Source organism: Thermobia domestica, chromosome 4 (assembly GCF_964235325.1).
Source record: "Thermobia domestica chromosome 4, izTheDome1.hap1.1, whole genome shotgun sequence".
NCBI lineage: Eukaryota > Metazoa > Arthropoda > Insecta > Zygentoma > Lepismatidae > Thermobia > Thermobia domestica.
Genome location: NC_137457.1, coordinates 250,440,494 through 250,466,358, shown reverse-complemented (window position 1 = coordinate 250,466,358; position 25,865 = coordinate 250,440,494). Strand labels below are relative to the sequence as shown.

At 36.7% G+C, this 25,865-nt stretch overlaps 1 protein-coding gene across 9 annotated transcripts in view; it reads left to right on the top strand.

The window, feature by feature from the left end:
• AGO1 (protein argonaute-1) overlaps window positions 1-25,865 on the top strand; it is a 259,835-nt gene that overhangs the window by 151,829 nt on the left and 82,141 nt on the right. For 3 of the 9 annotated variants that reach the window (XM_081755713.1, XM_081755710.1, XM_081755709.1), the window contains exon 3: window positions 12,637-12,711. The exons of 2 other annotated variants lie outside the window; for them this stretch is intronic. In XM_081755713.1, the coding sequence (XP_081611839.1) occupies window positions 12,637-12,711 (75 nt within the window). Of the gene's footprint in view, window positions 1-2,400; window positions 2,559-12,636; window positions 12,712-25,865 lie in introns of those variants that run through there. 4 more of the 9 variants (XM_081755716.1, XM_081755715.1, XM_081755711.1 and 1 more) reach the window with 4 other exon arrangements.

Sequence of the window (25,865 nt, the reverse complement as noted above, 5' to 3'; positions counted from 1 at the left end):
TTCAGCAGCGAGGCTATATGAGACGTGGACCTACTGATTAACGTGGAATCCGAACCACATGAGATGCGTTTGCGCGAGTTAGGGAGAACATGCTGCTGACGATCCTTAACACTTCCGACATCTCGCCAAATGATTTCGTGTTCACTGCTATCAACGTTTATCGTTTGCCTATTTTGGACCAATCATAAAGTCAGAGCATATCTCAAAATTCGGTTTATGGCATGTCTGGGAATTTTACCCTGCAGGGAATAATCTACACACCCATTGAACATTAATGAAATATGCATTTTTGGATTGCGTATGCGTGACTTCCTTTACGCTGATAAGAACCATCATCCACAGTCTCTCGAATTCGAAATAGGGTCTCATGAAATTCGTCTTTTTTGCGTTTTGGACAGCCCTAGATCTGAAACTGTGCACTACTCGCCATAGGTCCAAATGAACTTTTTCTCTTATTTTGATGTGAGGATTCGTCTCTTAAAGTTTGTCGGTATAGTTCATTACCACCTATATATTAAAACCGTTTAGACTGGTAAGGCATCCTAAGAAAACAACGTTGCCCTTAGGCCTTCACGAATATTAACATTATAAAATTGTTGGAAAACAGATTTCAGTTGTTCTAGGTTTCTTCACACAGTAATATGCAAGTTCACTGTAATTTTTGTCTGTCTTTACCGTTCCGCTCGAAGAGCCTGCTGAACTGGAACCCATTTTTTTTTTTCGTCTAACACAGGACATTTTTCCAGTGTGAAATCCCAACGGCTAGTGCGATTGGAAAAATTGCACTATTCTAGAAAGAAAGCCATCTACTCCCAACAACTTTTTTCTTTCCAGTTAACCGTGGGACGTAAAACTCACATATTTTTTTCTTTCCAGTTTTCTTTTTCGTATCTTTATTAATAATGGAGTTGACCTATCATCCCGGACTTTTGATACACCCGGTACATTATAATTCCACACACTGTTCTTTTAAATTAAGATAAATAAAAAAAATAGTGGGTATCGCCATTATAATTATTGACTATATGGCTGTGAAACAGTCACTGACTTTGAGGAAAGAATGCAAACTGAAAGTAATTGAAAACAAATAGACGAATATGTCAGTTTTGTAACACTTTCGATACTTATGCATAGTTGGAAGTCTAATACTGTTTTTGTTCAAGTACCTGTCAACAGACGGACGAACACAGCCATTCTAAAGATTTCCATTGTACGCATAGCCAATGATGATTTCTGGGATGGCCGGGGGAAACATTCCTCCCCTCAGGGGCGGATACAGGACCGAATTTGAGGGGGGGGGGGCGTGGGTTGTCATACTGCTACTTTTAAGGGCTCCAAACTTTGGGATGGGTTTTATTTATATAAAAAAATAAGAAACTTTCCTCTTCTGGGGAGGGGGGGCAATCGCCCCCCTGGATCCGCCCCTGCCTCCCCTTCGAAGTGACAAAATTCTCTCCTGAACCATATCTATCGTCCTCAGCGTGAATCACCAGTTTTTTCGTAGTTTTACTTTTCACTCCCCAATATATTGAAATCTTCCCTTCCCCCTAACTGGGAGAAATCCATTAAAATCATCATTGGACGTAGGATAGTTTGGGTGTCTGAAGAGGAGGCTGGTTCTTTGTTGATTGATTTTGAGTTAAGCGTCCAGTTCAGCTCCGAGGCTATATGAGACGTGGACCTTCAGCTTAACGTGGGTTCCGAACAATGTAAGCCCCCACCGGAATCGAATCCGGATCTTTTTAGCCGAAGGTACTTGCGCCAACCATATAGGTATGAGACAATTCGAAAAAAAAAATAGTTTAAGTTTAGGCACAAATATGGAAGAAATTTTGCAAAAGGTCTAAAAAATGATTCTTTGGGGGCGCGGTAGCTCTGTGATAGAGCGTTGATTTCTGGTGCGTGAGGTTCCTGGTTCGATTCCAGCTTGCGCCAAAAGGACTGTCTTGAAGAAATACCGTGTCCATGGGTTTTCTCGGAGTTATTCCGTTTCTTTCCACTTTATTCATTCCACCATTGCATTCATTTATCATCATCACCATCTCATTTAGTATAACTGGCATAAACGTGGAACGTAAAACTTAGACTTCAATTCTTTTTTCTTTTATTTTCCTTTTTTCTTTTCTTTTTTTTATTGCAAAGTGAACATAGAGCATCATTTCGTAACAGCCTTCGTAAAATTTGTGGATTGCATCGCAACAGAAATAATACAACTGTAATAGGGACTGTCGTTCTGTAATATTGCGTTTGTTGACGCAAATCGCTATGGAATGTGGTAGTACATGAAATTGAATTTCGCCACTGATTTGCTTGCTTGTGTACTATGGTATTTTAAGGTTTATTTTTCATATTTGGCAACGCTGAAATGCTTCAGTCTGGTTCGTTATACAACCAATAAAATTCAGTGTATTAGCTCCTAACCTTGACGTCATGTCGACGCCATATTGCTAATGTTTTAATTGGGAGGTTGAGTGGCGAGGACTGCTCGTCGTATTTATTTATTGTAACTTTATTATTTATTTGATCGGTATTGTAGAATATGTATCCCGTCGGGCAGCGTAAGTATTTTATTCTGAATGTATAAGGTGTTTAATTTTTCGTAGTAAATAGAATAAATAGTATTTTAAAAGTAGCTTCTTGCAGCCAGAATTCTTGAGGTCATCCTTTGTTAACGAAATTTTAATTTACTAATAAATAGTTCTTTCTCCTGCAATTAATTTTAGATGTGAGAAACAGATAGTTCTATAGTACTAAAGTGATTTAATTCAAATTGGGTAAAACTTTGAGTGAAGGCTGGAGTAAAACACGAAATGCACTCGAAATAGTCACGTTTTTCTCCTTCCAAGGCCAATACTGTATTTGGGATAGGGCAAGGGTATATACGAGATGCTGGTTTAAATTTTTATGTCTGTACATCTTTATATCAGCGTTTATGTAAAGAAGTGTGTGTGAGGATGCATAGCAATACATCTTTAGAGGATATTATTCGTTTCACTTTAGATGCGAGATGGTCTTTCAGTATAGCGTGTGTAGAATATGAGTCACTGACTTCTTACTGCCATGGATATTTATTTATTTGTTTGTGTTCAGTGTTATGTACACATGAGAGGTTGAGTTGAATGAAGTGATTGATTTATTCGCATTCCATAGTGTTAACCACTGATAACAACCGTAAAATAACTGACGATGTCGCAATATTTATAGACAGTAATGTACGATAATGAAAAAGTTTGTGAAAAATCTGTTGTAATGGTATCTCTTTGCTTTTGTTAGCTATAGGCAATCGCATAGTGTTTTGTTGAACTGCATGACTAGCTGGGGAATATAAAATAATACTATTTCCTGTGCGTTTTTTGCTTCTTAGTCACAGCTAGCACCATTGATTTCGAAAGGATGAATATGGGCATTGTACTTCCATATCATATATTAGGCATTGCTCTTTCACATGTGCTTTATCATCTGAAATCCACTCAATATCGGTGTGTGTGGCTCCACGTAGCGTAGTTGTTAACTCTCGCCTTCGGTGTGAGCGATCCCGGGTTCGATTCTCGGAAAGCTTTTTGAGGCCAGCCACCTCGAATGAGGTTTTTCTCATTCACACTAGGAAAATGCCGGGGTGGTATCTAATTTACAGATCCCAGGCCGCTCTTCCTTCCCTTTCCCCGGATAGAGTGCCCGTCGAGGGACGTCATCCCTCAAACGTGACGGGCTAAATGGCCGTATATACCAAAAGCCCAGAACTCTAAATCCTGAATCAATTTCGGGGTTAGGTGCTACAGAATATAATTATATCCAAGAATATGGAACCTATAATAAATTAAACTATCCTACCCTAAGCTAACATAAACCTTATAGTGTCCTGCGGCACAGAGGCCCAATATCTCATCTTAGGTGCTAATATTCGGCTTCGTCTTGCTCTATAGGCAGAAATGTAGTAAAAATTGTACCAGAAAACATCAACACACATTGTTACGAAAATGCAAATATGCAGAGTGCAAACTTTACAGCTGAAAGGGTACACTATGAAAATCGTGCTCTGTGTGGTAGATATTACCCACTTTCCTGGTAATCATCCAAATTTTACAAGAATTCAACTGAAGAGGTGATACGAGCTTCTGTTGTACTTGTTTCAGTCGCTAGCAGTACCTGAGGAGATTCGTAGTTATTGAGTACTATAGAAACAATAGCTTACCTATCTAACTTAGTTATTACCCGCGTTCATCTCCCATTTGTACTAGAACAGAATAAAATTCCAAATCATTACACACGTACTGGTATAAATAAAATGCAAGATTATTACCTTGATTCGCGTAAAAATGCACTTTTACCAAATTAACCATTGTCTTCACCGTGGTCGTAATCGAGGGGAAAATTTCTATTCCAGGAGAGTCTCTTTATTTTTAGTGAGGAGGTTATATACCGAGTTTCATCTTCCAATCTTGACGGGCTCATGTAGTGTATTTTTGGGTGAAATTTTGGACCTTTTAGTTACAATTTAAAATTACGATAGATTTCCCAAATTCAGCACTCAAACTTGAAGTAGTACATGTGTAAGTACTGGTTGCAGCACAAGAATAAAATGAAACATAGAACCTGTTCTGACGGTGAATCTATATCAAAAATCCGTTATTTGTTATCCCTTACTACTTTTATTCTATGGCGATAAAGAGGTTAAAGCTTAAAAAAAAAAAAAAAGTTAATTTGACCCACTTCAGTTTGAATAGAGTGTTAGAGGAAATAGAACGTATTCTTGGGATACTGTACTGAATCGATGGCAATAAACTGCTTGCTGGTATATCTTTTTTTTTTTTTCTTTTTTTCTTCATGATTACCAGTATTGAAATCGACAATAGTAAATTTATCCACTTTCGGTTTCGATAGTGTGTTGCTGGTTGTGATTATATAAATGTAACCAAGAAAGTTCTGTCGCTTTTTCTCCTATCCCTTCAAACATCGATATGTCACTTAAGACGTACCTGGAAGATCCAAAGTAGTCCCCATCAACATTGACTACCTTCTGCCAACGTTTTGGAAAGCCATGAATTCCATCGCGGTAAAACTTGGTGGATTTGAAGCAAAGAAGGTATCAAGTGCATTTTGCACCTCTACTAGGGATTTGATCTGGCGTTCTCAAAGGTGATTGCCCAAGGAATGGAGCAAGTGATAATCGGACAGTACAATGTCCGGGGAGGTCGGCGCATGCATTACGTGTTTATCCAAGGCGTAGGATTGTGTGCTGGATCATCCTATCCATGTGGGGCTTAGCGTTGTCCTGTAACAGGAGGACCCCTTTGCGATTCAGAAGTGGTGGCTTCAGAGTTTCGAGTTTTCCTTGAACACGGCTCAACGGCTGACAGTACACAGTTGCATTGATGCTCTGACCGGTTGGTAGCAGTTTCAGATGCACGATGCCGTGAGCAGTCCACCAAACACACAGGAATACCTTCTTCTGGCGCAGTGATGCTTTCGGCTGTTTTGGAACCGGTTCATGGGATGCAAACCAATGATAACGGCACCGTGGAGCTTCGTACAGGACTCACTTGTCATCACATGTCAACACCCTGTCCAGAAATGGCTCCTTCCTCAAATGAGACAGCAAAGAAACACAGGTGTCTGCTCACGTTGCCTTCTGGCCCGGAGTCAAATCATGTGGGACCCATCGACCCAACTTGTGGTGCTTCCCAGGTTGATGGAGGTACTGCCGAATGGTTTCTCCCTTCACCCTGAATTGTAGTCCAGTTCCTCACATGTCTGACCACTGTTCGCCTCAGTTGCCTCCGTAAAGATAATTTTGTACATGTGTTGGTCTTCCGGCAAGTGGTGCATTTTCGAGTGTTTCGTTACCGTCCTTAAACTTGTTAAACTACTGCTGCACTGTCCACGTAGTCACAACACCATCACCAAATGCCTGGCATGTCTTCCGGCCCGCTACAGCGTCGTTTGATTCCAGTTTGAAACACTTCCGGTTTTGATAGTATTACCGATAGTCATGATATGTTAGACAGCGAATATGTTGAAGTTTGTTAAAAAAAAAAAAAAAAACTGTTACCATTTTCGTCCTATGATGATAAACGTTGAAACCGGAAATGGCTAATTTGAACCATTTTTGGCTTAAATAGAAGGTTTAACAGAGGAGATATAACAGGTTCTTGAGACGCAGTATCTATTGCAGAAAACTGCTTCTCTTTGTCTCTTACTTTTTTTTTCTGTACTGATCGACAAACAGACGGACATAGCACTTCTATTATACTTCGTAACTTACGCATCGCATAGTTTGGAAGGCTATAAAGACAGCTCAAAGTAGGTACTGTGTTCAGAAATTATTTTCAGACTGTTCAACTATTCTCCCGTGATGTTATAAATAGGCTACTCACCCTCAGTGTGAAGAAAGGAATAATAGAAAATTCCCCCATTCCCTCTTAACACGAGAATTGTGAAATATACTGAGATTCTGATCCACTTGTTTTTAATGAACAGTTTATATACCATGTTCCATTTTCCTAACTTAACAGGATCTTGAGATATTACATTTTTGCGTATAGATATTTCCCCTCCTTTAAGATATACATTTTAATCAAAATAACATACCGGTAATAGAAACTAGCCCCATAGCAGAACATGCCGCGATCTACGATGTGATCGCAGAAAATCTGCTGTATTTGTGCAGAATAATTGCCATGTAACGCTGTAATAAAAGTATGAGAAGCTAATCGCGGAAAGACAAAGAAAGTTCTGCCATCGGGGAAACTAGTTTGAAGTACGCAGTAACTACATCCGAAAATTAATTCCAAATGTTTTAGCAGTTTCCTCGTGATGCGATCGCAAACAAAATTCATTATGGATGATTGCCAAACATTTTTGTAATGGTGTTCTGTTCTGGTAATGATCTCTTGAGAAGTACATTTTTAAGTCAATTCTGAAACTAGTAGTGTAGTAAAGAAGACGAGTGAAGACTGTAATTACAAACATGTAAAAGATTATTATTCCAATCCTAGTTTTGAAGTATATGTGTATAAGTAGTGGACATTGACACTGAAACGTTGGGGGCGTTAGTACAGCAGCAACACGACTTGGGAAGGATTGATAGGTGTAGTAGGTGGATTTTCAGCCATTCCTCTTGGAGCGCAGTGAAGTTCACCATGTGCACGTGTTAAAGGGGTACGTTTCCTCACTCGATCCTCTTAAACCCCATTGAGCGGATCGTGGTAGATGTTCCACCTCACTGTCATGCTCATCGAACCACTCTGTTGACAAGTTTAGCAGTGTGAATGGGACAGTTATCATCCTGGAACACTTCACCGTCGTCTAGGAAGTGTTCAAACCGTAGGGTGTAAATGGTTCTATAGTGCTTGGCGGTTACACGACCTTCTACCACAATTAGGGGGCCAAAGTCTGACACGACCAAAACCATCATGGATTCGCCTCCATGATTCTGGGTACCAAGCAGAGTGGGCTGTATGCATCAGAGGGCTTCTCCAAACACTCACTCTCCTAGTTGTTTGGAAAACATTGTAGCGGGACTAATCTGAGAAAATACGGTAATGTCATCCAATGTCCAGGTTTTATGTTTCTGACACCACTGAACATGCTTTGGGGCGTTTGTGCTACTGATGAAAGGCTTCGGTATCGCAACCCTGTCTTGGATGTTGGCCGTACGCTGGTATCGACGGATTGTTTTCGTGCAACAGTTCTAATCAATGTCTGACGTCCCTTTCAGACAGCTGCCGTTTTTCCCCTGTAGTTGCTCCTGCTGAATGTGGTTCGTTCTTCCAGTTCGTATTCACACATCACGTTGGATACTGTAGCTTGTGAGATGCCACAGAGTATTGTGGTTTTGGACACATTTGCACCAGCTAGGCGCGCCCCTACGATCTGCCCTCTTTTTGAGTCTATTATGTCCTCTATTATACGCTCTACACACACGATTTGACGTTCACTGATGAACCACTTCTACCAAGAATCTGGACACGTGATTCATTACTCAAATGTACGATATAAACTACTAGATTGCTCTGGTGAGCGCCGCAAACATTCTCTGCTATTCACCACGCAAGTGTGTGTCTCTCTCTCACACATATATATATATAAAATAGAGAGAGAGTTTACCCCCCCCCCACACGCACATAACAAGATTTTTAGATGGGTTGAATTCCAATCATTGTGAAACATCGATATTTATATATAGTGTCCATAGATTTCAAAGTAGGGCTTTTATAACGTGATTTTTTGCATTTTATAAATCGGGAAGGAGGAGTTTTCCAACTTACGTTTATTAGAACTTTCCTTTCTCCATTTGATATAAGGAACTGTAAATTTATGACAGATGTTCGTTATTAACATCCTCCAGACGGGTGATTATTCCTTTCTACAAGAATGGAGTTGAATGGCACTTGACCTTTTCGACGTCGGAGGTAGAGCTCAGTTGATCACCTGCAACTAGTAATTAGTTAAATTTAAATGGGATTTTTCATATCAAATCGAATACTTCGGCGAACTTCGAACAGGAATCCTTATCTTGGAGTTTTCTCTCTTTTTATTGTTTTTCAATGTGAATTAAAGCGTTGAAACAGCAATATCTAGTGTAGGATGTTCCAATCAAATAGGAGTTCGATTAACATTGTTCTCACAGTCAGCATCGAGGCTATATGAGAGAGGGTTTGTCTCGTTCGGAAAGCGCACGCGCATTAACTATTTGTTCACTGAAGAATCAAGTACTTTCGAGGTATTGAGAAAACTGGGGAAAAAAGTCACTAGTGAAAGGAAGGGTGTGTGTGCTGAAGTAGAGATTAAAAAAAAAAAAAAATTACTGATAACCAAATGGATATCCAAACCTTTAATAATGGAACTGTTTCAACAACGAAGAAAATTCTAAATAAAAATCGGCACGGATTGTTGCCTTCGATGTTTCATGAAGTTGCTTCTCTAAAAATTTGAATGTCTCTAGGTTGAAATTTGTAGGAGAAATCGTGAGTTTTCGTGAAAAGTAAAAAATACATGAGAGATACGAAGACTGTAGTGACATCTATTGGCAAAACTTGTCCCTTTAAACTATAATGTGTACAGTTCAAGTATGAGTTAAGGTGAGAGAATTCTGAGCTCTACCCATAATTCGGCGTTTCTTTTTGATACTTCTCAACGTTGGGTTACTTCCCTTTGGGTTAAATATGACGTTTTACGCACTATGTGTACCTGCTACGTGCTATGTATGATATTATCCCGTTGTAACTCGCAAATACATTAAACAAGTAACTTTCATTTCAAATGAGTAACCTAAGAAAACAGCAGTGAGGAATAAACATTTTTAACGGATGAAGACAATTATTCGGACAATACTTACTGAAGTTAGGTCACTATAGTTTTTTTTTTTTTCGCGATCACTGTAGTTTTTTTCTTATAAAATATTGTTATTCGTATAGCAATTAATGCATATGCTTGTCCATTTCAAAAGTATTTCTCATTTAGTGCAGTATGTAGGAGCCACGATGGGTCAGAGGTAGTATGTTCACCAACGCCAGTGGTAGTATGTTCTGGTACGGTCCTCACCAAGTGGGGTTTGTAGTGGACAAAAACCATGTGCATGGGTTGTATCAATGTTCCTCTATTTCCTCCCATTTTTTTCATTCTACCATTTCATTCGTTATCATCATCATAGTCTCCCTTATCAAGCGCAATTGTGGGACGTTAAACTAAGAAGTGCACCACATTTAACACTATCTACAATATTTATTAGGGGGAACAGTTACGAAGTTACCAATTGAACATGAACTATACAAAGTTTTCATCGTTATTGCGATATTTGTAAAAATATTCATATAATTAAACAGATGATGTGATTTTGGATATGATTAAATTGCACACTAGCAATAAGATACAAAAATAGGGAAAACATTGTTTGAAATACGTAATATATATTAGATGAACGTTACTTGCTTTGTACAATGAGAATGCTGAAACATATTTGATTACACGAATTAATTCCGCTTTCGCTACTAAATAAGGAATTCTACAGATAACTTGTTAAGAGCCGAATATGAACAAGCAGTAATTCCGGTTGTATGTGAAAGAGTTCATGAATTATTTGTAACAATTTAAATTTGTATATACACACATGAAGATAGATGTGTATTTTATACTCGTACTTTGCAGTCCACTTTATGAATGTGAGTGCAGAGTTTATAATATGAGTAAGTTTAATTTAATAAGAAAGTAGACATAAAAATAGATCTTAATCGTTATTGGATACTTTGCTTCCTTGCTGCAGACAACCTATTTACTCAATGTGAAACACATTATTTTTTTAAAGGCTTGAAAAATAATTCTCGGGTACGATGTAAATGAATATTCTCATAAATGTTATATGCTTAAATTTTCTAGACTAATATTCTTGAAGCACATGCACAACTACTTTTGGTTGATTCTGAAATCTTAAAACAAATTTGAGTCATAAGTCTTGCAATATTTCCACAACCCAAACAAGAGGCACATGTATACGCCGTGATCGACCTATGTAGGAGGTCAAACTGGCTCCAGAAGTAGTGTGGCAAATGAACTAGTTTAATACAAAAAGCATCAATTCAATACAAAAGCCACTAAAAGCATCAGTCAGTTTTTAGTGGCAGTGACGATGAGTACTCAACAACGTCTGATACGTGAACTGTTACTGTATGAGTTAGAACTCAATCAGAATGCTGGGGCTGCAACCCAAAACATTTGTCATGCGAGAGGGCAAGAAGCCGTGAACTACAGTACGGCAACTCATTAGTTCCAGTAATTTCGTACAAAGTGTATAAAATATCAAAGATCAGCCGAAGTCCGGCCGTTGCCCCAGTATAATAATTCTGAGGTTGTACGACACACCGTTGAGGAAAATCCATCCATCAGAACACACCGATTGTCAAACGAATTCAGCATGCCCCAGTTCACTGTAGTGCGTTATCCTCACGAACTCTGAAAACTGTCGGGAGCTGCCGCATTGTGTCACATAGGCCAACGAATTCAGCATACCACAGCTCAGGCCCAGAGGAAAATGGATGTGTGTCGACAGCTGGTGCAAAGTCCGTGTAATGTGCGTTTCTTGATACGTGCCGTCACATGCGACGATTTTTTTTTCTCGAAATTCGAATGTGGAAAAACAGTGAGCAAGGCCAACTTCCAGAACTGGTCGTCAAATAGGGCCGTTTCGAGCATCAAGTTCTTTGTGTGTGTTGGAACTACGAGGGGAGCAATTCACTATGTTCGAACAGTTGCGGCTGATGTATCTTGCACTACTCTACAATATCCTGCAGTGGTGAACCGAAAGCGCGCCATACTGCTACAAGATAACGCAAAACCACACTCGGCTCAAAACTCGCAGGAAGTTGATCGCATTCAACATGTTAACACCCGGCATATAATCTTGACTATGTTCCTTCAATTAGTATGAGTTTTGGTCCATGGCGAACTACCTGAAATTAACGATTCTTCACCAACCAACAGAAGACAGGAGTGACAGACTTCTTTACCTAAAAACAAGGCGTGGTATCGACGTGGAATCGTGCAACTAGCAGGAAGGTACAAGTATGTTGTGTACCAGAATATTGCAAGACTTAAAACTCACCGTTGTATGTTCTGTTTTTTAATGTATACTATATTGTTTTTTTTTTTCCTTTGTTAATATATTAATTTTATGGTTCTGATGGTGTACCTTATTAATATGCTACTTTTCATTGTTCTTAAGTAACTTAGCTGTCTTAAGCTGTCGTAAGCTGTCTTAAGTAACTTCGACAAGAAATGCAAATCACAGAACACAGCAACGTTTATTTAAAAACATTAAATATGTAAGAGTTTCGCCAACTAACTGAACATATTGGTTTCATCAGACAGTGTTTATACTTAACTCATTTCTCGCTTCCTCCGTGTCTGTACCCTATTTGTTCCCTGTCTGTTGGCAATCAACGCATTTTTCGTTCCTAGTTAAATTTAAAATCCCTACAAGTATTTGATTCATTTTTCATAATAACTGGATTTTTTTTTTTTTTTGCCTTACCGCGTAGTTTCGGCAGATGATGATTCATATTGCACCGTGTTACTAATTTACCCTAATTGAATTATATCACTGTGTTTGCTTGTTTTCTATCCTATATTTTCTTTCATGGCAGACATGCCGAGTTTAATCATTGACAAGTGCAAAAAGACCTTTGCAGTGTAAAAAACCTATTTCAAATCTCTTTTGTGATAACTTGTTGCTCGATTAGTGGGCCACCGTTGACATGTTGGCTATCCCTACTTTAAATATTCTTGAATTGTAAGTCCATAATACTGGTTGCTATTATTGAATACTCATTAAGTTATATCTTTATGAAAGTACTTTTCGGATAGTGTCATTAATGTAACTCGCTAGAAATATAGGAAATCTTGCTAGTATTTCTTGTGATGATTTTTGTCCAGATTCACTTCGGAAGTTTCACAATGACAGATTGTGATGAGTATTTTATTTTTCAAGCCTTTATTGTAGATTATTTAAATGTTTTCTTAATTTCAGGATTTGGATTTTTTAATGTAGCACTTGCTTTTATTATTATTATTTTTTTTCTTGAACGCATGGGAATCATTTTGTAAATGTTTGCAATATTAAATACGATTATTTTTTTCACACAGAGGTGCCATGGTCAATTGCAGGTCAAACACAATCACAAACTGGTCAAAGTAAGCGTCCCGCTTCCCCTGGCATGGGTAGGCCAACTGTTTTGAATTTCTTCCTTTATTTTCCAGGGTTCCCATTTTGTCTTTCTCCTACATTTCAGGTTGTGATTAGTAACACAGTTTAAATCGTATTGGTTGTTCCAGTTAGTGGGTCCAGTGAAAGTGCTGTATTGGTGATGAAGTGAATTATTGTGAATGTTTGGGATTAAAAACTTATTTCTTGTTTTGACAGGAGAAAGAAAGTAACTTTTTTTTGTCATCTTTTGTATTAATCCAGTATTGGGAGACACCTTTTACTGTAGTTTTGTTGTTCAAGATTTCGAGTTGTTTCATTTATATGAATGTGTTCATATCTTCCGCACTCTTATTCTCGATTCTTCTTTAGGTTTTATGAATTTCAGTTGTTTTATATTTTTAAGTAGTTTTATTATTCTAGAGTAAAGTCTTGTTCCGTGATATATTTGTCTTCGTCAGTATGGCATGTTTCGTGTAATATGTTGCAAAAGGTCACAATTAGGGTTGGTATCGTAGTTTTGGGTGTTGTTTGGTGGTAGATACAAATATAGTGCTAACTTTCAAAGTATACAATTTCTTTAATATCTCAGCTGAATTTTAACTGCATGTTATTTTACGGCTGTTCATTATATTAGTGATAAACTTGTTTTGAAATTCCACGTACTACGAATCAGTACAAACAAATGATGCTACAGGTTTAATTTTTCACGTAACTGGTACATACAGTTAAATAACAAGTTTGATCTTAATGTTACATGGATTCGTTGTATTCTCTTGATATTTTGTCCACTGTTCTTGCTGCGGGCTTCATCTGAGGAACAAAATACGTATGCTGGTGAGTATGTCTTTTAAATCTCCTTAACACTTTCAGCCCCAAACCTGTTTGAGTAAATTTCATCTCGGGACCAGACTACAGTTTGCTATGAACACTGTCAGCCCATGTGTATCTATTTGATACACGTGGTCCATCAGTAAACCCTCACTGTGTATCAAAAAGATACACATGGGGCTGAAAGTGTTAATTGAACTAAAATTGTGTAAAATATAAATTTATTGTGAAAACCCTGAAAAATATCACTGACCATCAGTACGAACACGAGAATGTTCGTGGTGACAGTCAGTAATATTTTTTCAGTTTTCACAACGAGTGTATATTTCACACATTTCAATAAGGTTAATTTAAATGACGTACTTACCTGCATAAGTAGTTTATTCCTCAGATGAAGCCTACAACAAGAAAGGTAATCAAAATATCAGAATACAATACATGCAACAGAAAGGCAAAACCTTTTATGTAATTATATAAACATAAAATTTGGAACACCGTAGTCGAGTGGTTAGAGCGTTGGGCTCGTCCGCGTGGTCCCGGGTTCGATTCGCGACCCGTGCTTCCCCAGTTTTCGGTGTCTACCCAGCGTTGTGATGCAAAACTGCGGAGTGACGTGAAGAAAAGACGTGACGACCACTAGGTCTAGAAGGCTCCCGATACAGCGGTTAGCGATTAGGGCGACGCGGCGTGCTGACCACGCGTTCGTCGCTAGGTTGGACGTAGTTCCAACAGTCGCTAACAGATGGCGTGGAGTGACTCAGGCCCACAATTCGGCCCGTTACGCCAAGTGGTTTGGTTTATATAATTTATAGTTAATTGAACTCTGCGTACATGAATTCTTATTTTATTACTAATCTCTCAGAACCTTAAGGTCCCGAAGAAACATTATTTTTGTTGAAGTAAAGAAAGCATCTGGTATATTCTTTGTGTAAAGCAGTAATTTATTTTTAATATGCTGTGATATTTAACAAGATCAAGTGATTTCGAAACCCACTTCCATTTCCTTTTTCGGTCATTCGATGCAAGATGAACGCAGACGTCAAAGAACTTACAGTTACTAGTACTTTTTTTAAACACTACTGTAATGTCATTGTAAGTAAAAAAGGACTTACTAATTGAACGTAAAGAACATACAGCAGCATCAAATTTATCGATTGTTGTTCTTCAGGATAGCTTAAGCTTAAATCGTGTTACGTAGCTGGCTAATCATTACTGATATATTTCAGTGGTACTAGAGCAATTAGAAGAGTCTATGGATCTTAGTAATTAAACTAGTAACAGAAAACTCTGATTGTGTTTTATATACACGCATTTCGAGCTCCAGTTACTAACGTAAAATTATGTAGTATTTGTCACTTACAAAGTAGCCTGCAGTATACATTTTGCGGATACTAGTCTCGATTTTCAGTTTGCTGTATCGCATCGCAGATCTATTTCACATTGCTGTGCTAAATACGTATAAACTGAAAACAGTTTGTTTGTTTTAGAGAGGTTATTAAAATGTTTGGGAAAGAATGGCGACTTCTGTAAAAGGGCAAAGAGATTAACTATACATTATGGAATATTTCACTACTTGAATTTTTTTCTCTGTTGAAACTGATGGAGAATGCTTTATTTACTTTTTATTAAATATAAGGTTAGTGAGAGTGTAGCCACGAACCCACTCCCAGTAGTGATTAGGATCACACCTGTTGGTAAAAAGAGACGTTAAACACAAAACCTATATAAAACGCTTAATGGTTAGCGCACTATAAGTTGTATACTATGTTCCATCACTGACCCTTTTGATTTTTACACTGAATTTTACTGTGTTATCAACATATTTTCATGCTTTGCAATTTTGTGCAATCTTTTCCTTATTTTCCTCTATGTGTGACTTTAAATAGCCATATTCGTTACGCTGTTAGAAAAATATATGTATCTTTGCTACAGTGTTGCTTCCACAAGAAGCCAGTGAATAGAAGTGAGGGCAAGGGTGTTGGATATATTGAAGATTCCCTTAGAATGAACACTCACTAGAACTGTTTGTGTCAGTGTTGCTAGATATTAGTCATATATGATCTCAAAGTTGACGAATGTGGTATTACTGCACTGTTTTCGTTAGCTTTCAATGCATTCGAATACGTGAGAAAGTTTCAATTTATCGGTATTCTGTACCTGCGAACTTTTTTTCTATAAAAAATTCCAACGTAGAGGTAACTATTTGTTAAGCTTTTCTTAAAGTTCGTGTGTATAGCCACTCATTTTTTCCCCCTGTTATAATCAAACTGTTTAATCCATATAGCTCAAAATATTTTTATCGATAATTTCGGTTGTGCGCGAGAACATTTCAGAAGGAAGGTTACGAATGAATTTTCCTAAAACATTTTTTTTTCTCAATGTTGCAGTAATGCATCACAGGCAAATACTTGTGATTAATGATTTCTTAATCCTTCACATTGAAACATTTTTTTTTTTTTTAACGTAACAACAGAAACAGAATTTCCGAATAAATGAACTAATAATAGTTGCAAACTATACACTTTACTAGTATGACTAAAGGTAATAAGTTGTTTATACTTGAATACATTCATGACTCGTAGCTTTCAACTGTATTTTGTGTGGTATATTTCAAAGCATTTGTCGTGCAGGCCTTCATTAAATTTCTTGCAACTTTTAGTTGTTTGCGACATAAAACATATCTCCTCCTTTTCTGATCAATCATATACTCTCTTTTACCATACTGCAGTTCCGTAGGCACTTCCTTCGATATTGGAACTTCAGCTTTTCCAACTTTAGACCTTTTGGTTCCGTAACAAAGAAAGTGCCAAAATCTTCTAAATTCCAGGAAATCTATCCGCAGTACATTTCTTCTACATTTTGCGATGAAGCAAAAGAGCCTTTTGAGTAGCAACATTAATTCTCCACAGGAACAAAGACGACCACCATTTCCTACTTCTTGTATTTGTTTCATAGCACGCTACATTCTAATCCATGCGGTCCGCATATATTCATTATAGTATTATATAATAAGAGAATTTTACTTAATAGTGCATAAAGTTTTTTTTATTAATGCGAATGTTATTAGTAGCCACTTATTAATTTTTAGAGAGGGATTATTACATAATAAATATTTTTTTATTTAATAGTTTATAAAGATTTTTTATTAATATAAAATAAGCAATTAAAATATTTTTAGTGTAAATATTTGGTACGTGGAAGGTGAGAGAATAGTTAAAGCATTTAAAAGTAAAAATAACCTGAGGTCAAGGTTGTGTAAATTAAAAAATAAACTTTTTTATAAGCCATAATATGATATTTAGCTAACCTCGATGTGTGTATTTGTGATTTAATTTATTGTTTGAAAAAAAAAATAACGTTTTGGTGGACAAATACACAAATTTTTTAAAACTAAAAAAAATAAATAAATAAAAACAAACACTTTCGATTTGTATACATAACAATAATAATTATTAAAAAAACTATTTTTTTAACTAGTTTAAAATTTAAAAATATAGTGCCAGTTAGTTGTAACAGACAAGGATGATGGTGCGCATAAAAAATAAAACTTTTAAAGCAAATCAATTATTTAACAATCATTTATTTGGCTTTCACCATTTTAAATTTACTTTTTGTGTAAAGCTTTAAACAGTTTTTAAGTAGCTGTTTGGCGCCGTTTTATGTTAACGTGTCTGTATGTTTAATGTAAACACTCCTACGAGACAGGAAGTCAGTTGTGTACTGATTTGAGAAACTTTGAACACTGGCCCTTTCTCCCAATACATCAATTTCTTTGGCATTTTAACAACTGCTGGAAGTAAATATAATCAGAAACACTTCGCCAATGGTACATTCCTCAAGAGAGTTTAGGCTCATTTTAAAGATCTTAACGAAGTGCTATTGAAATATATAATAAAAATCAAACATTTTGGTTTTAAAAAAAGCCAAATTTTGTAGTTTTCCCTTATACGATAATGTCAGTTCCAAATTTCATTTTCGCACCTCTTTGCCCGAAATAATACGGTTTTTCGCATTAACTCACGTAATACTTCTGCTAGGGACTTAGCATATGGGAAATGAGCTCGAAACGCCCTCGCCGAAATTTTTCAGGATGCATTTTATTCGTAACTTTTGAAACAATACGTACCACAGTTCTTGTTTGGATAATATGCGTAATCGAGGGCGTCAGAAGTGCTGTGTGTAGTAGTTGATAAAAGAATGAGAAAATCGAGGCCATTGAAAGCCGGAATTTAGGATAATGTCCACCGCACGGTTGAGATAATCATTCGCAAGATTATGACTAATTGTAGTAATCGTGTATTACTATTTGTGATGGGCTTCCGGTCTTTACTTTCCGTTCTCTAGTCTATTTGTGAATATTTATACAAAATTTCGTAGCTTTTTCAATGCTAGATTTAATTATGCACCTTTTTACTGCCTTTTTAGTGTAACTATCGAACGCTTTTCGTAGTTGTTTCATTTAATTATTATGTATTTTTTTAAAATATTTTAAGCATTTAACTTCTTTTGTGTAAATTTCAGTAACTATTAAGTCCTGCAGAGTGAGTGTTTACTTACATATCACATTTAAACAATAAGAGCTGCTGCTAAACTTAAGTTTTCAATACTGTTTGGGTTTGATGTAGCTCAAGAAGTTATCTTTGATCAGTGTGTTTTTATTTCAAATCAGCAGCTAAGCACTAGTTGAAGTTTTCGTAAGATTCATCAAATTCATTTTTGATCTATGCAAAGGACAACATATGACACATATGCATCAAATTTAACTTGCTCATGGACAGGGCATTGATTTTTTTTTTCTTGTTATTTATCGTGATTGGAAAATAAACACCTTATAGGTGTTGAGCTTCATATGTAAAATGTTACATCGTCTTGTGTATAACACATTAATAAAAATTGTCGGGGATAAATTGTTAGCGCTCCCACTTTTGATCCAAGATACTTAGTTTTCAGGTGGTGCAGCAGTTTAAGGAATAGAAAATGTAGTTAAAATGTCTTTCGTTAAGGCTCCTAGCATCATCCATAGGTAAGATCTATTGAACCTTTTCGCACTGTTTTAAGAGAATTCTACGTAACTCTTGGCTTTTAAATTGGTTTTTCTCAATGCGAAGCAGCGAATATCCATTGTTATTACTTCTCTATATTACAAATTATTGATTCAACACAGGATAGTAGTTGTATTATTTCATATTGATTTAGTTGCTGACTTGTAAAAAAAAATGACATTTGCAAGGAAAGAGGATTTTACTTCAAAGGCTGTGGGTGATTATTGCCCCCACTGGAGAAAATAATGCAATCTGAAAGTGTTTAGAACATTTAAAGTATAAACTCAAGTTCAGTATAGGGCTACGATATAACAATTTTTTAATAGATAATTGCAGAAAACTATACAGGTTTGTTTCGAGTAATGTAGAGAAGGCTGCACATACTCTTCCCATCAATACACAGTAAATTTTAAAGCTTTCGTTGGTATTGTATTGAATAAGACAAGAACCAAGTGTACCTCATATAGCAGGTGTTAGGAGGCGATAGCGAAATATTCATTATCCTGATTTGACCATTCCAATTAAGTTAACGTACTTCTTTCGGTCTTATTTCTTTAAAAGGTTGACGTGAAAGAGTATTAAATATGCGGCATTAAGATTGTTTGAAATTGTAATATTCGAACAAATTTGTTATCTTTCGATATATTTGTGTGTGTGTGAGAGAGAGAAAGAGGGGGGAGGACGAGTTTTGCCTTAAAACATTTCTACTGGAATAGTTGAGCAGCCAGAAATTAGAATCAGTAATCTAATTTTTATTAGTAGTGTGTTTGTACACATGCATGGTAGGAATTGTAGAATTTTTCTGAATAGCATTTGAAATGTAGGTCGTAGTTTGTACGTACAGTGTGATAGGCACATGTAGTATGCAATATTGCCTTTATTCTGGTAAGAATTTTTGGAACAATAGAGGAAATGTTTTGGCAGGGAACCCTGGTCCTTAGTAGTGTTTAATATTTATAAGTGCAAAGGATAGATTTACGTAGAATAAATGCTAGTGTTACAAATTGTCAATATTAGTATATTGAGATCAACGTAAGTAATTTTAAGCTTATAATGCAAAAGAGTTTATAGTAGTATTTAGTAATTACCTCACGAAATGTAAATATACATGTGAGTATTGTGTAGTGAAAATAATAAGGTAGTGTGTATATTCATTGAGATATACTTTTTATTAGCTTAAATACTTTGAATATGGTAGCACGTGATCCTCACTTGTTGAGGCAGTAGTAATTCTTAAGAAGATGGTATATCAACGTTAGTAACAGTCAGTTTCTAAATCATTATATGGCGTGATTCTCTGATCAGGTGAGTTATCAAACGTCGAACTATAGAAAATTTGGACTCGTTACGTGTTGAGAACTACTGCGTTCGAGCGTCCAAGGCAACTTCAGCAGGGTAATTCTGTATTGTGATTTTTTTCCTGTATGGCAGGGGTTTTCAAATTTCTTGCAGTTGAGACTCTTCTCAACCACCAAAATCTGAACGCGCCTTCCCTGTCAGAAATGAAATGTGTCAACAATATAAATACATGTGTCCCTAAAAGAAAGACCCTATGATAACTATGTTTCATTTATTAATCAGGAAATATCTCATTAACACAGGTGATCTACATTGTACACACTGACTACAGCTTTCAAAGTTTAGCCAGTGTTAATAATTATAAATTGTGGTAAGTCAGATATTTAGGTTAAAATTGAGAAATAGGAGCAGAGAGAGAATTTAAATAATAAAAACCAGCACCTTTAAATATTGAGCAGTCAGTGGGATGTATGAGCTTGTTTTGAGTCATACAATTTATTAAATCTCGGCACATGTTTTGAAATGGCAACACTTATCTCTTTCTGGAGATTTATTTTTGACCTATATTTGGATATGATCACCGCCAAGGCTGATAAATCCGGTTTCGCAGAAGTAGGAAGTTGCAAAACGAAGAAGCCCTCATAAGGCCTTCTTACCTAATTCCGGGTACTCATTCTTCACTGAGCTCCAGAGCTCAGCAAACGATGCAGAGAAAAGCTTCAATGTGCCGTCAGAAGAAAGATCAATAAGCTGTTTCTCTTCTCGGGTGGTGAAATTTGGTGGATTTTCTGCGTTGAATGGATTCACGACCCAGTTGTGCTGTGACCTCTGGAAAGTACTTCCCGAGTGTTAAGTGTTCCTAAAACACTGTTTTGATTTCTTCATTTAACTGGTCCCCGGTTTCTTCTAATAACTTGCTTAGTGTAGGAAAGCAGACACTAATGTTTCCGTCTTCAATGCTCCTCTTCCAAAGCAGCAACTTTCTTTTGAGGCCTGATACATTGTCTGGCAACTGCAAAATTTATCATTCCCTTGTAAGGGTACATTCAAAACATTTAGTTTCTCAAAAATATCACAAAGGTATACCAGCTTCTGAAAAGAAAGGCAGAATCTATGAAATTTTCAGCACTGGGATGAATTTCATCCACAAGATATGAGTATAGTTCCTGTTTCAGTTCAAAAAGACAGAAGATTACAGTACCGCGGGACAACCAACGTAAGTTGCAATAAAACAGGATAGAAGTACGCTCAGCTCCCATATCAGCACACATTTTTTTTGAAGAAAGAAAGAAAAAAAAAATGGCTTCTTTGGGGCTACTTTTGACGTAGTTCACAACTTCTATTACTAATGACAGTATGTCGTTTAAGTCACTATTGAGATTCTTGGAAGCAAGTTATTCCCTGAGTACAATGCAGTTAGTCCAAAGTGCATTCGGGGGCTTTCTTACGTATGAGAGCTTGTAATCTCTGATATGGAGCGAGTACCATCTATGCACATTACCATACATTTTCTCCAGTCCTATTTGTTTTCTTTGTAACCATGTCCACAATTTCGAACAACTTGTTTGCTGTCGTGTCAAGTGCGATATTCTCACAAAACATAAGATCTTCCAAGAATTTATGATTTTCGGCTAGGATTCTCACATAGCAGATTAAGTTCGCATCGCTATTACTATCAGTTGCCTCATCGATTTGAATCATGAAGTCCTTCCCCCTTAGTTCCTGGATTAATTGTTCATTTACGTCATCGGCAAGGTCACTTATTCGGCAAGTAATTGTGCTGTCAAACAAAGGTACACTTTTCAGTTGCTTAGCAGCAGATTCACCAACTATAATCGAGACCATATCAATTGCTTCCGGGAAAATCAGTTCCTCAGCTATAGAGTGGGATTTCTTGCATTGTGCCACACGATATGCTACGTTGTACGATGCTAGGAGGGCTTTCCTGGGCACAAACATTTGATAAGAAAATGCACTTTCTTTTCACTTCAGTTGCTTTATACGAAAAATATTCCTGCTTCTTATCTTGTAAATTGGTATGCACAGTTTCTAAATGTCGCTTCAACTTATTGGGTACTATGCTATCTGCAGTCGATACTTTTAAACAAATTATGCACTGAGGCCTTCCTTCATTACTAACAGTGGTACTGATAAAACCGTAGTTCAAATAATGTTCATCATATTTTCTATACTCCTGTTTTGGTTTCTCTTAGCCACTGAGTTCTGCATTATCGAATTCACGTTTCTTACTAGTCTTCACTGTAAATTTATTCATGGCGAATCAATTCACAAAAAACATCCTATTACACTTTATATAATCAACATAAAACGCCTGCACATAAAATATTTGTAGTTACTTTCGTACTGTTCACTGTCTCTTTCTTCTCAGAGTAGCAAAATACGAAAAGCGAAGACAAGCTATGGCAACGAAGCAAAGAAGAACCAAGTCGAACAGAAACGACTGTAAAATGGCTTCGACCAATGAAAATAAAACAATAATATTTGTGAATGGAGGTAGTACTTTAGAAAAGATTAAAACTCAGATTAAAAATAATAACAATTAAGAGAGGGAAAATTCAGCTAACATGGCGTTGCGCGAAATTCGAAAGGGATTTAAGAAGACATAGATCTACAGAGATAAAAGTAGATCGTTAGTAGTCATCTAACATGCATTATACACGTTTAAGTCAAAAGTGAAATTGTCATCTCTGATCGTATGTGGAACAAAGGTGATACAAAGGCTTAGTCCACTATGTATTACTAAAGATGAAGGGTGCAGACTTAGTATGTGTGTTGCATTATAAATGTGCTCCTTTTAAAGTTCTCGCACCTCCCCAGGGAGGCGCTACCGCACAGTTTGAAAACCCCTGCTGTATGGGATCTTCCATACTTCTGAAAGGCTGGCGAAATACTGATTGTATTGGTAAGCTAGTTCAATAGATTCTTTTAAATGGTAAAAATTTATAATAAGTAAACCCTGAGTAATGAAAACCAACGAAACATTATTTGTCCGTTACAGAAGTTTTACAAATTTAGATTATTCACTAGAATGGATTAGATTTAGAAATACATTAGTTATAAATGTACTTATAGGCTTATATCGAAATACTGTATTGAGTGTTCGAATTACTGGGGGAATGATGTGGAAATCTCCCTCTGAAACGAAACAAAAGTACTACTGGAAAATGTGTTTATATGGACATGTACCGCAAAGTATAATGCTTACGTGATAATTTTTTTCTCAAGTAACTCGTGGTAACTGTCCAGAAAAATCCTCTATTCGCTTACTGACTGTATTGAAAGTCAAATTGCCCCGTGTAGCGTAGTCGCTAACACTCGCCTTTGGTGCAAGCGGTCTCGGGCTCATTTTCCGGTGGAGGCATTCCGTCGAAAAAGTGTAAGAGCTTTTTCTGGCCAGCCATCCTGAGTAAAGTTTACTCATTCATCTATGCAAATGCCTAGACGATACCTACCTTAAGGCCGCTTTCTTCCTTCCCTACTCCTTTCTTTCTCCCCAATTCTTCAGGTAACGTGATCGCCGAGTGACGTCATCCTTCATACGTGTCGGACTAATATGGCCATAGATGCCGAAAGCTCAGAAATCAAATTCTTAATTCTAATCTTGAAAGTAATCCAAGGTCATGTAACATCATTATTAAATACTGAAAATGTAGACAATTAATCAGTTAGATGATTTTTGTATTTCTTAAAGGGAAAAGTCTGTAATAGTTCGCTGTTGCAAAAACTAGATTTCGATCGAAATTTGTAACTTCCAGGTCAGTTGAAAGGGCCAATTAAAGATTTATTTTCAAATTTCACGAAGTATTTTGTGTGCAAAATTCATATGAGCTGAGAATAATACCTGTCCGTTATGAAGAGGTTCCTATAACGTTGGGATGAAGAGAACTGTCCGTGTCCGTGAAAGGGAGGTTCTCCCATAATAATAGATATATACAAAAAAAAAAAAAAAAAAAGTATTATGAAGGTATTAGTTAAGGAAGGTTTCACTGTGTATCAGTCAATAGATAGTAAATTGGTTCCGATTTCATCCGGTAGATTTCAGGCGCTGGACGATGCTGCCTCTATTGATGAGACGTAACTTCTATCCTTTGTTTCAATAATAATAGTAAAAAAGGGATATGGATAGCTACCGCTAAAATCACTGTTACTCGTAAAGATGTTAAGGGATTGGCTCCATTATCGAACTCGGCCGAGATACTCTTACAAAAGATATCTATTGCAAAAATAATTTTTAAAAAATACGCTTCGTTCAAGAGTCATCGTGTGGAGTAACGAATAAACTTTCTAACATTATAATAGAGTAAGTCTTACTTGCGTGACCCTAATAATGGCATAATGAGATACTGTAGTGTGTATCTGGTCACTAAAATGTCATAATCACTGACAGTAGAGAGTAGTGATACTAAAAGTGGAGTACCATGAGCTTACAACCCGTACAAAAGCCGCCGCAATATTTAATGGGTAGTCAGCTCAGATCGAATGCCTCAATTGGGCTACGTCATACATAAATCCGACTTGTTGGAAAAGCGGAGGATAATGACTCAGTGAATCCTACTCTTTTCTTGCCATGCGCATCCATGGTTTCGGCATAATCTTTTTCGGATACTTAGTGGACAGCGATGATCAGAAGTTTCGAAATCTCAACTGGACCGCAGGAGGTTATTTGTTGGACTGTTCTGCAATCGGCTGTGCTTGTTGGCTGTACGGTTCTTTGTGATAGTTCACTTCCGTACGCTGTTTCCATCACTTTCCCTCTTTGATGATACCTTGCCACGATTCTGTGTAGCATTATCTCGGACACGTGCACATCCAAATTTGCTCTTTTAAAAATTAGGGAGATTTCGCATTTGCACCTCACTCTTTTCTTACTGCACGCACGCTTGCATTAGTTTTGTGTTTGTAGACTAGTCAATCCATTATTGAAATTAATAGTTATCGAACCATTTAAACTTAATATGAATATTAAATGTTCGTTAAAGTAATAGAAATACATGTGAACATTTTCAGTGTTTATCGCTGGACAGAACTAATTTTTTATACATAATTGTTTAACTACGAAACATTTTTACAATAGGGGCTATTATTGATGATGGCATGAGCATGATATTTTTTTTTTTTTTTTTTTTTTTAATCTGTAATAAAGCCTATTTATGTAAGTTGTGTGTCCTACGTAAGTACATTTATATCTGTATATTTGCAGTTAACAAATTTAGCATGCTAAGCCATGTAGAAGCTTAATTTTAGGATTTCTTTAAAAAAAGGGAATGCGCTTTTATAGAACTCTCGCATCAAGTCTTCAATTAAGTACGGTGTATAGTTTGGACATCCATATCTATGCTTGAGATGAAGTTAGAAGAGGGCAGGAAATCTAAAAGTACAATAAAGTACTAGATTTCAGATGGTGGTATTAGTAGTATTTATGAAGAAATGTGTAGTCCTGTTAGTGTTTTGTATAGAAAATAATGGAGAAGAATATACCATTACTGTGTTGATTTTAATTCAGTGTTGAGCTCAAGATCTACTTATTCAAAAGCTTTGTCTTATATCTGTTACATCTATCTGGATTGAAGAAACTTCAAAAGAACGGGTTTGATCCTCAGTGGAATATAAAACTAACAAAGCTCGAATTGTATGTAGAGGGTCTCATTTTTGCAGTATGTTTCTCGTACAACCATCGTGGTGAAAAAGGACAATTAATTTCGTAAGGAGTGGGTTTGCTTGAAAATAGGATCCAAAGAAGAACGCGTATCATCTATAAAATATAGGTCGTGTTGATTACGCAGGTATATTTTCGAGCCGTGGGAAAATGGTAACTTAGTGATATGCTCACCGCTGTTTAGAATAGATCCTGCTTGTATCCCAAGCTTGAAAGTTTACGGCGAACATCAGGTACTTTAGGTTTTCGTGTTTCTTCGATATATCCCATTTTCTCATTTCACCACTTCGATTATTCACTTCACTTTAATCATCGCATCTTT